At 52.2% G+C, this 13,096-nt stretch overlaps 1 protein-coding gene across 2 annotated transcripts in view; it reads right to left on the bottom strand.

Moving 5' to 3' along the window:
- Nucleotides 1-5,933: 5,933 nt before the first annotated feature.
- Nucleotides 5,934-13,096, bottom strand: part of AGFG2 (ArfGAP with FG repeats 2) — a 26,146-nt gene continuing 18,983 nt past the window's right edge. For both annotated transcript variants that reach the window (XM_014550126.1, XM_005879096.2), the window contains 6 exons: nucleotides 9,719-9,839; nucleotides 9,232-9,314; nucleotides 8,962-9,045; nucleotides 7,929-8,057; nucleotides 7,474-7,559; nucleotides 5,934-7,124 (listed from right to left, as the gene is read on the bottom strand). In XM_014550126.1, the coding sequence (XP_014405612.1) occupies nucleotides 7,065-7,124; nucleotides 7,474-7,559; nucleotides 7,929-8,057; nucleotides 8,962-9,045; nucleotides 9,232-9,314; nucleotides 9,719-9,839 (563 nt within the window). In that variant the 3' untranslated portion in view covers nucleotides 5,934-7,064. The remainder of the gene's footprint in view (nucleotides 7,125-7,473; nucleotides 7,560-7,928; nucleotides 8,058-8,961; nucleotides 9,046-9,231; nucleotides 9,315-9,718; nucleotides 9,840-13,096) is intronic.

Genomic DNA, 13,096 nt, shown 5'->3' with positions numbered 1-13,096 from the left:
AGGCACTGAAGGTGTGTGTGTGGTGGGGGGACAGGGAAAGTCCTCGTGGGAGTCCTCATCAGAGGAAGGGTGGCAGCCACGGTTCCCCCGAGACTCTGAACTGATGCTGCATAACTTTGCAGAGAAATAGAGGATCAGAGCTTTGGCTGAGAAAGCCCAGAAATTTGTAGGATTTTTTTGGAGGGAGGATGGTGATCTAGAATTTTCTCCCTTAAAAGAATCCAACTTCTTGGGGAACTTCCTCCTGAAGACTTCCCACTGCTGGAAGGGGCAGAGTGGGCAGCGGGCCCGAAGGGGCAGCTCAGCGCCTCTGTAGGTCACCCATCCAGGGGGTGCCTGTGCCTTAGAACCCCTCAGTTGTGGGAACACATGGAAATACATCCTAACTTTGCCATTTTCTCTCCCTCATCTCACTTTCCATCTGTCAGATAGACCTGGCAGACTCTCACCCTTGCCTCCAGAGTTGGTTCTGGGCCTTGATTTGGGGTAGCTGTGGGGGCAGTGTGTGATAGTCTTGGGGGGATTGCCTCATGCTTCCAGAGGAGGGACCAGGTCCAGGTCAACTAGCTGAGGTGGCTGGCTGAGGGGGTCCAGTATGGCAGTGTCCATTTCTAAGTAGTCTGGGGCCATGTACTCAGTGCACACCTACCCCTGGGCTATTTGGACTGGGCTGATACCCTGCTGCTCTCCAGCTCTCCCCAATGCTGGGATGGGGGCCTTGGAGCCTGTGCCCCGGCTCCCTGGCCCTGGCTTGTAGGAAAAGGGGCAGGGAGCTTGGGGAAGAGGACCCTGTGGAAAACTGCTCATGGGCACTTAACTCAGTGCCCTCCCAATCCTAGAGCAACTGGTGGGGAGCAGCATTGGCAGCAGAAGGAAGGTGAGGGGGGAGGTGCTATCATAAAGTAGCCACCCCCACCCCTCATGGGCTCCCACTGACTCATAGTCACTCCCAGCTCCCTTGGGTATGTGGCTCCCTCCCCTCTCTAACCCTCCGGGTATGGGGTATGAGGCTGATGCCCCCAGCATCCCAGGGTCTGGAGGGTTGCTTGCTTGCTCCTCTCACCCAGGCACCTGCTACAGCTCAGGCCCCTTGATTGGGCCCAGGTGACTGGGATCTCATGAGGTTGGGGGACAGCGTCTGGAGGCGCTCATCAGAGGATCCCTTGGCAGTGGCTCAGTCCTACCACCGGCACCAGCCTCCCTAAGTCGCTTCATGGCAGCCAGGACAGTCTCATGAATGCTTCGGGCGCCATGACATCTATTGTTTGTAGCCACAGCGCCCACGTGGGCGCCCGAGTGGCTGAGTTTCAGGAAGGAGGAGTCTGCATGGCCACAGCAGCACACACTGAGCAGGGACAGGAGCAGGGACCCCAGGTAATGATGCCAGGGCGTCCTTGGAACCTCTGCCCTTGGGCTTCTGCAGCAGGCTCAGTACCCCCAAACCCAGGCACAGGTGGTAGACACTTGCCCAGGCCTCGTGTCCACCTCAGCCCCTTGGGCCACAGTGTCACCGGCCAGACACCCTGAAATGGAGTGAGGATTCAGGTCCTGGGATCCTCATGGGAACTGGAACCTTGGAAGGACAATTGGATGATCACAGGAGGGGGAGGGGAAGAAGGGAGGGGGGAGTGTGTTGGAGTCACTGTGCTCTGAGAACTGATAAAAGTGTAAATGCTTAATGTTTGAACTTGATTTCGGTGACTTAGAGCAGGGAGAGGCTATGGATAGACCAAATCCACCCTATCCGACCCTGGCCCCCATATTCTCTCCGCCCACCCCGAACTTGGGCCTCACTGCGGTGGCTGCAGGCACCTCGAGGGAGGTGCCCTATCACACCTGCTGCTCCGCCTCGCTGGTCCCCGCCACGCCCAGGCTGCGGTCACACGTGCAGACGATAATCAGGCGGCCCTGGTGCGCGTCCACGCGCTGGCTGCTGGTGCACGCACCCGCCAGGCTCACGCTGAGTTTGGGCGGTGCTCCACCAGCAAACGTCTCGTTCTGATAACACTCGAGGCTTGGCGGCTCTGCACGAGGCAGGGGACACAGCGGTGCTGGGACTTCTGCAAGTGGCTGCGACGCCGCGGTGGACTCAGATGCACGGCGAGCGAATTGGACTCCGGTGTCCCCGTGGGGTGACCGCCTCCGAGATTCCTGCCGGCCACAGGCAGTAAAGTGGCCGGCGGAGGGGATGAGACGGCTGAGGAAAGGCCAGAGTGGGTAGAGGTGGCTGCTACCCGTCCGTCCTGATGCCCAGCGTCTCTCTCCAGCTCCCGACTTGAAGCTTATGGCAGGGGTTCTGCAGTGGCCCCTCGCTGCCTGCAGCGTGTGCCGGGTTACTGCCCAATGACTAGGACACCCTGGTCTCCGGAGATCGATCCTGGCAGGCTCCCCGCGCCTCCTCTCCTCCCCCTCTCCCCACCAACAGCTCATCACTCCCCACCCTCGCGCGCCTCGGGAGCTGGACGCCAGCCCAGTGGTGGAAGTGGAGTTCCAGTCGGGACAGCCTCCATCCCACCCGCTCGGACTGGGCTCTGGCAGGCGTAGGGAGCGCGGGGGCATCTCCATTGATTTGCGCTGACTGCTGAGAAAGTGACCAGGTGAGGCGAATGTGAATGCAGCATGGAACTGGGTCAGCAGTGACTGTGCTGGCTGCGCGATCCGCAGTCCTGAGTCACCTGCAGCTGAGCCCCGCCACCCTTACAGCAGCACCCTCTTCTGGTTCTAGCCGTCCAATATCCTTCCCCTCAGGACTGGTTTTGTACTCTTCCTTCCCAGGTAATTCTAGGAACCAGACCACCTAGCACTGGGTTGTGCTGACTTTCAAGGAGCTGGAGGTTCTCTGTGGATTTGGGGTGATAGGTGTCTTGGGATAAGTAAACATGTGGATTGGCCCGTACCCACCAGAATCCAGGTCGAGACCATGGAAGGAGGTTCCATGGAGGAAAAGGCCGTCTCAGGGGCATTTCCATCATGCTGCCCCATTACCTCAGCCCCTTCTCCCCACCACAGTCCAAAAATGCCACCACGGGCCAGCTGAAATCTGATCACAGTACAGACTCTCTGGTGGGGGTAATCCTTTGCCCTTTGTTTCCTGACAGGTTTGAGATGGGGTTGGAATTCAGACATTTAATTTTTTTAATTGATTTTAGAGAGGGAGAAAAACATCGATTTGTTGTTCCACTTATTCATGCATTCATTGGTTGATTCTTATATGTATCCTGATTGGGGATCAAACCCGCAACCTTGGAGTATCAGAGGATGCTCTAACCAACTGAGCTACCAGGCCAGGACTGGAATTCAAACATTTTTACAACTCACTTCTCATCTTCCATCGACCAACTAAGTTGGGGGAAGATGGCACTGGTCAGTGCACACTCTACAGGACAAACCAGCAGTTGACACCAATGGGGGCCTTAGAAGACCTCATGATATCACTCTCATGGAACGTAAGATACCTAAAGCGAAGCGCTGAGGGGAAGGGAGGGGAAGAGGGCAAGTGTAGCCTCCATTAAAGATGGTGTTTGGGGAGGAGCACAGTCAGGAAAAGATGTAACAAGAGTACTGAGCAAGGGAACCTGATTCTTTTTCTGACTAGTCCAAGGGCCCGGACAGCCTGAGCAGGGAGAGTAGGAGCGTTTCCATTTCCCAGGCCTAGAAAGAAGGGGCTGGAGTACTGGAGGAGCCAAAGGTGCAGGATGCATGGAAGCTAGCTGGTACCCTAAACACCTTTTAAGGGTGATACTGGGAGTGGGAGACGGGAGCCAACCAGCATCCTGAGGGTGGGTATCCAGCCAGCAGAGGTGGTGCCCAGGCCCACTTCCAAGTGCCCCTCCCCCCTCAGCAAAGCCCCATCAATACGCAGGAGTGGTGCTGGCAGCTCAGGTTGTGCACTGGGGACAGGGAGAGGCAGGTATGTGGGTCTGTAAGTCGCCACCAAAACAGTATGTTCAAGGCCATAGTCCCTAGTGTGGCCTTCATCTATGTACCAGATGCCAATGTGCAAAGTGGCAGGGACAAAAAAGCCATCTGTAGGCCCCTCCCTTTCCCAGTGTGGGTGCTGCTAAAGAGGAGGGCACCCATGGGGCCTCCCTGCTGTGCCCCTGGCCTGGAGCCTTTTCCCACAGGTTTGACTTGAAACTACCCACAGAAGTCTCGTCATACCTACTCCTTTCCACTCCCCATCAACCAAGCCACCTTGCAACACCCGGTCCTGGGAAATCACAGCTGCTGTCAGAGAGCAGCTCTAGATCACCTTAAACGGTGGGTAAAGATAAAGCAGGAAGCAGCAGGGATCTCAGTGCCTGGGTTCTGGGCAAGTGGTGGTGGTAGATGGGTTGGTTATCAATGCCAGGTGATTTAGCCTGCTGGGTACAGAAAGAGCCTGGAGTCAAATTGGCCTAATCAGTTGCCCTAGCAACACTGCCCTTGTCCTTACCCAGACAAGATTTATTCTAGCCTGTTGCCCTGGTAACTTGAGTTGCTCCCTGGGGACAGGAAATGGCAGAACCTCAGCTCTGCTGGGTGAAAACACTTCTCCCATCCACAGGGGTCCACCTGTGCATCCCTCTGCCAGGTGCAAGACAGCCATGGGATGGTGGGATGGGATTTCCACATTCTGAGTCCCTCCAGCCCCACGGTGTGTGCGCACTGGGGTTCAGATTTGCAACTACGAGGCAGAGCCATGCAGGATTGCCCCAGGGGTTAGGGCAGGACAAACAGCTCAGTCATTTAGACATTTTCTATCAGGCGAGGGATTTTTCCATTCTTTGCCACTCACCTGGAGAGAGGAAGCCAAGCTGCCAAGAGGCAGCTGCAGTCCTAGTCTTGGCTTGTGCCTGGGGAACTCTTGACTTTTCTGCCCTGGGGTCTGAGGCTGACCCAGTATAACTTCTGACTGGTCAACCAGCTCTGGCCAGTGGGCTGGCTGGAGTCCTTACTGGACAGAGTGACTGGGAGGCAGGGAGAAGGTACTGCAGGGAGGTCCTGGGCCCAGTGCCACGCAGTAAGGAGATCCCTGGGGAACAGCAGGCGTGTGACTGCAACATGCAGTAAGAATCACTGCAGCTCCTGGTTCTTTAAATCTCACCTCCAAACCTCAGTATTTTTGCTTAGGAAAGGAGGGGTGGGGGGAGCTGGGGAAAAGTAAGAAAGGCTCCTTTCCCTCCTACACGGCAACAGATACCAGCCTTCCTGCCGCCCTTCCCTGGCTCTAAGCAAAGGGAATGCTAAAGAGACAGGAGGAAGGGCAGAGAGATAATCAAGGGTGACAGAAAAATACTAAAAGGAAACAGACAGAACATGATAAATCCAGGGGGGAAAGGATGGTGGTCCACCCTGGAAGATCCCACCAGGAGATGGAAGGAGGGGAGGCTGGGAGAATGAAAATAGACACAAGACAGGATGGGTGGGAAGGTTGGGAAGCCATCCTGGCTGGGCAAATGGCAGCAGCTGGAGGTACTTTCAGAAAAATCTTCCAAGTAAATAAAGTGATAACCCAACCCGTTTCTTCTTGCTGTTACACTGTTAAAGGTAACTGGGTAGAAAAACCCAGAGAAATCCCAAGAACGAACAGCTAAAGGGCCAAGAGTTCCTGGGCTGTGCCTCTCGTCAGGCGAGGTGTTTAACCCAAGCTGTCTGTCTTGTCACCACACAGACAGACACCAAGGCTGTTGCCACACACCCTCAGGGGGAAACAGTCTGGGGAGGGGCTGAGACTGCACCTGGGAGTGGTTGACAGCCACCTCTCTCCCGTCCCTAGTAGAGGCAGCCCTTCTGCCTTGCTCCCTCCCATTGCTAACACAGGACTCCGGTTCAGACAGGAGCTGGCTCTGTGGGCAAGGAGTCCTGTCCTGGGCCAACTGTCCTTGGCCAACAGCAGGCAGCATCGGAGAAACGCAGGCGACATTAACACCAACCCAGGCAGTCGTGTTGAGTGATGTGAGGGCACGCAAGCTGGCCCCAAACAAGACCGAGTGCCATTTTCTTTTTCTTTCAAATGCAGTTCTTTTCCAACATTGCCTATTAACAGCTTTGGTGCAGAGATTTGGGGGCCAGGGAGGTACAGGGAAAAAAGAAAGGAAAAAAGTAGCCAATTGCACAAAGCCTTTCCCTGGAAAAGCCCAGGCTCTGGGGTGCTCAGAACATGTGGCTGCCCTCCCCCTACACTCTGGAGCTCTGGCTTTGCTGGTTGAGGCACAGATGGGGATACATCCCATTCCCATGTACAAGAGCTGTCTGGGAGAGGGAGAATGGCTGCTTGTATCTCTATCTCTCTTCCTCTCTGTGTATATATATAATAGGCTATATTAGAAAATTCTCTCTATATAAATATAAAACACTGGTATCCAAACATGACACCACAACTAACTAAAGTGCTTGACAGGAGCTGGACATGTCTAACTATGTAGGTAAAACTAGTCATTCTGAGTGTCCAGGATGAGGGAGAGAGCTGAGCTGGGGAAGCAAAAACCATGGAGAAAAGGGTGTGCTGACCCAAGCCAGGGCACAAGGGCACTCTGGTCCCCCAGCGCCGCTCAGCCTGTCTGGTCACTATCCCACGTCAACACTGCACCTCAGCCCACCTTGACGGTACTCTTCCCACTGTGCTTCTGTCCACGAGAACAGTGTTGGAAAGCTGGACATGGGGAAGGGTTCCCCCAGGGCAACCTGGTCAGCCTTTGCCCACAGCTTCCTCTGCCCACGGGGTTGGGGACAAAGGGAGGACTGTGTATGCTGAGGGCAGGAGAGGAGGGGGGTTACTGTCATTGTAATTAATCATTTGAGAAATAAAACACTATTGCTCCTCTAAGCCAGGCCCTGCCTTCTCTCCTGGGCCTCCTGCCTGGGTGGGGGCTGGAAGGAAGAAGGGAGGAAGCTGCCCTTTTATATGCAAGCTCCAAGCAAAGCATTAGCACCTCCATCTCCAAGACCCCTACCCTGCACCACAAGGCCCACTCTGGTCCCGGACCCACAGAAATGCCACAGGCAAGTGGTCACCAGAGCTGCAGGGAGTAGAAGGGCCCCAAAGAGCAGGGAAGAGGCCCCCCCGCTCCCAGGACACAGTGCTACAAGAAAGGGTTGGTGGTGGGAGGTTTGGAGGCAAATGGGCTTGATGAAGATCCAGTCTGGAAAGAAACAACAACAACAACAAATTGTTAGATTAAAGAAGAAAAGCTGGAGGCCACAGAAGAAATGCAGTGCAGGCTTCCTTCCTCCCTTAACATGACTGTGCTGAGGAGAGTGGGAACTCGAAGGAGCTGAGAGCCAAGTGGAGGGGGTGGGTGTTGGGGGAGATGACAGGTCAGAGAAGAACTGAGGCCCATCAACTACCCCCCTCATCCCTGGCTTGGACAAGGCAGAACTTTATGAGGAAGGGGTCTAAGTTCCACCCCACATCACTCTCTTCTAGAAGGATTCTGTCCCCAAGACCCAGAGTGAGAGGCCATGCCCCACGCCATGGACTGGGGCACTCACCATGAAGGGATTGGTGGAGATGCCCCCTGGCTGGCTGAGTGGCCTCTGCTCCAGCTTGGCTGATCCTAAGTCACTGAAGGAAGATCCTGGGAAGCAAGAGCAAAAACTCAGCAGACATGAGCCCTGGCCCTCATGCCGGTGCTGACCTGCTCTGTCTCCCTCCCTGCAGGGCAGGCACAGCTCTCTCCCAGGTGCACAGTGAGGGGGGCCTTGCTAAAGACGGGAATAAACGTATGGAGCAGTCAGAGTACACAGGCAGGTCTGGTGCTGCCCTGATTCCTCCCCTATAGTCCCAAATGGAATTAGCTTGCACGTCTGGCTCCCTAATAGACCTGTGGGCGTGTGTAACACGTGTGCATATGCATTTGCGCGCGTGCGTACACACACACACACACACAGTCGCTGGGGGTGGGCAATGGGGGGTGAGGAAGGAGGGTGAGGTCTGAATCCTTTACCGTTCTGGTGCTGAGGCATCGAGGTCTGCAGGGAGAACATCGGTGGTGGGAAGGTGGTGGCAAAGGCCCCGGTGGGTGGCACTGTCTGGGAGAAGCCAGGTCCAGCACTGCTCATCCCAAAGCCAGGTCCTGTGGAGTGAGGGACATGAGGCTCGGGTGAAGGTCTGGAACACAGACTGGAGAACAGTTCTTCCTAAATCCTTCCAAGATGGGAAAATAGAATGGAGTTTTCCCCTACCCAGAGGTACCCAGCAGAAGTACCCTGAATGAGCCAGAGAACTCTTCAGCTTCCATGCAAGATATCAAACCCGCCTGCGTCCTGCCCACATGGCTGGTGGCATGGAGAACATGAACACTACACAGAACTGGGGCAGCTGTAGGCTGCCTATTAAACTGCATAAATAAAGAGCTAATGATCAGCCCTTTCTGTGCCTCAGTTATCTCATTTCTAAAATGGAGCAGTACCTATCTCCTGGGGCCACTGTGAAAATGAAATGACAGATGTAAAGCACTGAGCACTGGCCCTGCCACATGCCACACCACTGGAAGCTGTTGTTATTCTCTCTTCATGCCTCAAGGTTTTTGAGAACAAAAAAAGGGATGGTAGTGCATGAAGAAAGAAAGCAGAGGCTGAGGAGGGGCAGGGTGAGAGGAGACCATACCACTCTGGCTGATGAGGGCAGGGAATAGGGTCATGATTTCAGGTGGCTCACCTTCGGACACAGAGGGTTGGAGAAAGAGGAATCACTGCCATTATCAGTCAACACTAAAACAACCTTAGAACTGATGCAGGTAAACAGCAGTCTATGTCTCTAATTCTGAAATTCTGATTCTGTAACCTGGGTGCTTCTACTTTTTGCCCACTAAAATGGGTCTGGCCTGGGCTGGGGCAGGGTAGTCAGGGGGACTAGTTTGGGAAACCACAACTGCCAGCTGAGGCTGCCTGCTGCTCCTAACAGTTTGCGTGGAGGGGTGAGGGGAGAGAAATTGGTGCTGTGAGATACAGGGACAGGGGACAGTCTGGAAGGCTTACCTGTGGCCAAGCCATTGGGCTGGAATGGGTTTGTGGAAGGCAGCTGAGGGTGAGCGGCAGGTGCTGTGAAAGGGTTGGTGAAGGCTGCTCAGGGTGGAATGGGGTAGAGATGAGAAAAAAAGATGGTTATTTTTTCCCCCCATTTGCTTAATATTGTGATAACTGAGCATTCCTCTAACTCTTCTCTCCATTCCACCCACCCCTGTCCAGAGTTCTCAATTCCCTCTAGGACTTGGATCCCCTCCCTGGGTCTTCACCGGCAAGACTCACCTCCAAAGGCAAGCCCTGTGCTGCCACCTCCGCCAGTGGTGGCCGACTGGAGTGTGGGGACCTGGCTGGTCATCCCAAAGATGCTGCAATGCGGGGAGAGAGGTCAGCATGCACAGCTTCCAGGACCAAGGCGATAAGTTGGGCAAGGGACTAGGACAGTGGTTCTCAACCTTCTGGCCCTTTAAGTACAGTTCCTCATGTTGTAACCCAACCATAAAATTATTTTCGTTGCTACTTCATAACTGTAATGTTGCTGCTGTTATGAATCATAATGTAAATATCTGATATGCAGGATGGTCTTAGGAGACCCCTGTGAAAGGTCGTTCGACCGCCAAAGGGGTCGTGACCCACAGGTTGAGAACCGCTGGACTAGGAGATGGCACACCCAGTACTGCCAGACAGGAGGAGTTGAGTGGGCTGGGAAAAGCAAGGCCAGGGTTTCTTGGCCCACTCTCCTGCCCTAAGGCAAACCCATGTCTGTGCCTACCTGCTAGGGATACCTCCAGCTGATGCCCCAGGTCCCAGGAGGCCGCCCATATCTGTGAGGCTGTTGGGCTGACTGGCAGGTGCAAGAGAGGCGGCACCAAATGGAGTCACCTGGCTGCTCCCTGGTAAGTCATAGGAAATAAAACAGGGAGTGTTGGGCTGGAGACAAGATGGAAAGGGCAGGAGAAGATGGGGTGCAGTGGAGGAGTGGAGTGATCACATGAGAGGCACCACCTGGGTTCTCTGAGCCAGCCCAGTCCTCCCACAATCACCCAGTTCAGGAGGACTTGTCTCCCACTGAGAATTCCAGGCCATGTGATACTAGGCTCTCAATCTTCCTAGTGCTCAAAGCCGCCACCGCTGAGAGAAAAGCAGCTTTCTCCTAGAGCGGGAGGGATGGTGACTTGACTTACACTTTCCATTTTTCCCCTCAAGAGACTGTAATTTACTCAAACCAGCATTTCCACTTATGGATAAATCATATGAAGGGCAGGTAGAGAGGGTGGGGGAAGAGCTGTGAAAGGTCCAAGGACACTTGGGAGAATCTCATGAGATGGCACTGGAGGTGATGAGCATAAATCTCCAGCCATCAGCACTCCCATCGGAGCCACTTCTTTTTTTGGAAGCCACCCTGATGCTATGAGCTTAGATTAGGGCTTAGAGACACTGCTCACTGGGCAGAGCCAACTGCAGGGTTCTCCTGCCCTCCCTGGGGTTCACATCTAAAAAGAAAAAGCAGAGGACAAGCCCCATGTGGGAGTTTTACAAAACAGCCCGCAGAGCAAGAGTCCTGGAAATCCCGAGCAATCTCGTCTCACAGGAAGAGGCCTAAGGCCCTGTCATTTTCTGAAAGCCTCTCTATCTATGTGTCTACATATCATCTGTCAACCATTCTGGGCTGTTGTGAGGGTATAACAAGGCTACAAATGAAAAAAGTTTTATTTTTATGAGTGCTGGAAGACTCATTCCTGAAGGGAAACACACTTTGCATAGTATCTGCAAAGTGTGTTTATTGTTTAGAGCATGGTCCCCAAACACCAAGGGTTCAATTCCCTAAGGCAAACCCATGTTAGGGCACATATAGGAATCAATCAATGAATGTGCAGATGGGTGAAGCAACAACTGGATGTCTCTCTCTCTCTCAAATAAACAAACAAACAAACAATGACTATTTGAATAGGGAAAGTAAGAAGAACTGGATTCTACTTGTGGCTGTACCACTTGCTACCATTGTGATTATAGCAAACTATTTCATTCTCCATTTTTTTCTCACTATCTCACAGGGTAGCTGTAAAGACCCTCTAAGTGTTTTAAAATCTAAAATATAACACAAATGTGAGGTATTATAACATATGATTTAAGAAATGATCTGTAGGGTCAGAGAAGCAAGACAGAGTCTTAAAGGAAACATACAATGGCTGGCTCAGAACAGGAGCACAAGTGAAGAAGACCCTCCCTAGACCCTCAGCTCCAGCCTTTTTACATGCTCTGCCTCTGCCTTGAACAAGAGGCCCTACCCATGACCTTGGCCTGCGAACTCCTACTCACCCTTCGGGCTTAACAAAACCATGTCTTTAGCCTTTCCTGATGCACTAATGTGAATTCGATCCTGATTTTCCTCAGAGCACCTTGTTCTTTTCCTTCAGAGCACTTGACATATTTATAGTAATAAATAAAAATACTACTAGATCAATTCCACTGCCAGGAATTTTCTTACAGATATAACTTGCACGCGCAAACATGACATACAGGGTTAACTGCAGCACTGTTTAACAGCAAAAGACTGAATCATCCTAAATATTCACCAACAGGGGACTGATTAAATAAATTATGATATATACATATAAAAAATGAGGAAGCTGTTAATGTATGGATAAAAAAAGATCTAATAAAGTTTAAAAAATCAAGGTGCACAACAGTATATATATTATGCCATAAAATCTGTAAAAAAAAAAAAAAAGAGAGAGAGAGAAGCAGGACAGTAAAAAATGAGTAAATGAAGGCCATCTGCTCCTCTTCCCAGCGATATGGCTGTGGAGAGGAGTTGTGACAAGAGACTAGCATGGGTAAGGCTGTGGAAACATTCTGTAGAATGGGAAACTTTAAGCATATTGTGGGGAAAAGGGAATATGCCAGCAAAGGGAAATGAAGTAGAAGTGTTATTCAGATAAAGCTGATGTGACAAAGCCCTGCAGAAAGTGGGAAACGGTGAGAGGGATCCTTCACAATGGAAGATACTTTTCCTCTCAGAGACAAGAGGAAAGAGAAGGGAAAGGAAAAGATAAAGAAAGGACGCAAGGAAGGAAATGGCAAAGCCAAGCTGGTTCTCCAATTTCTGTTGCTCCCTGGCTCCTTCAAACCTCATCCTGTTTTCTTGTCAATCGTTTTGTTTTTTTCCTGAATGCCCAGAACTGTAATTTAAATCTCAATGCTTTTTCCTTTCTAAAGGTTTAGCTGTATTCCTCCAAAAGCTTGTTTAAGGGTATCTTCACTGTACTAGGCATGAGCTTAACTGATGGTGACCAGGCTCTAACTTGGAGAAGCTGAGAATCCAGCAGGTAAGACAGGTGCCCAGTGCCTGCCTACTGCAAGGTTCCAAAGATGGGCTGCTTCTAGGGTGCCAGCACTTAAAAGACAGTGCTCTCCTGGCCACTCTTCTCCCCCAACCCCCGGACTTCCTACAGGAACAAGTGCTAGGCTATAAGGCCACTGCACATTCTTGGGCTTCAATCCTCTCCACTCCATAAGCCATGAAGAAGGCTGGAAACCCAGCAGGGTGGTGTTGGACCTTCTGATTTTCCAGCCCCAGGTCCTTCCCTTGCCTGATTGACTCAGGGTACATGGAATTTCTGAGCGAACACAGCTCCCTTAGATCAGACTCTTCAGTCCTGCTCTGGGCCTTCATGTCAGGGAACTCCCCTCAGTGAGGACCAGGTCCTCTGTCCTCCCAGGCTGGGAGAAGGGCTGTGGTTCCATCTGCAAGCAGTGTTGTGTGTCTCCTGGTGGACAGCAGAGGGCAGAACTGGCCCTTACTTGAAGTGAACACCTTAAAAAGCGCACATTCTCAGAAAGGAGGCCACAGCTAGAGTATCTGTGCTTGGGTTTGCTTCTAATATACTTCCAGAGCCTCACTTCTGGAGCTGTATTTGTACACACGTCTTATAGCAGTTTCAGGGGAAAACTGCAGTTTTAGAAACCTCCCCTCTCCATACTCCCTCTTAGAAATATAAAAATACAACAAGGCTTGTCAGAAGAAATACCCACCTCTCACCAACATCTTCCTACTTCATACCCAATAGTTGTGTGTTTTTTTTAATTGATTTCAGAGAGGAAGACAGAGAGAGAGAGAGAGAGAGAGAGAGAGAGAGAGAGAGAGAGA

Source organism: Myotis brandtii, unplaced genomic scaffold (assembly GCF_000412655.1).
Source record: "Myotis brandtii unplaced genomic scaffold, ASM41265v1 scaffold583, whole genome shotgun sequence".
NCBI lineage: Eukaryota > Metazoa > Chordata > Mammalia > Chiroptera > Vespertilionidae > Myotis > Myotis brandtii.
The sequence above is the reverse complement of the archived record's forward strand: the minus strand, read 5'-3'. Positions and strand labels throughout refer to the sequence as shown.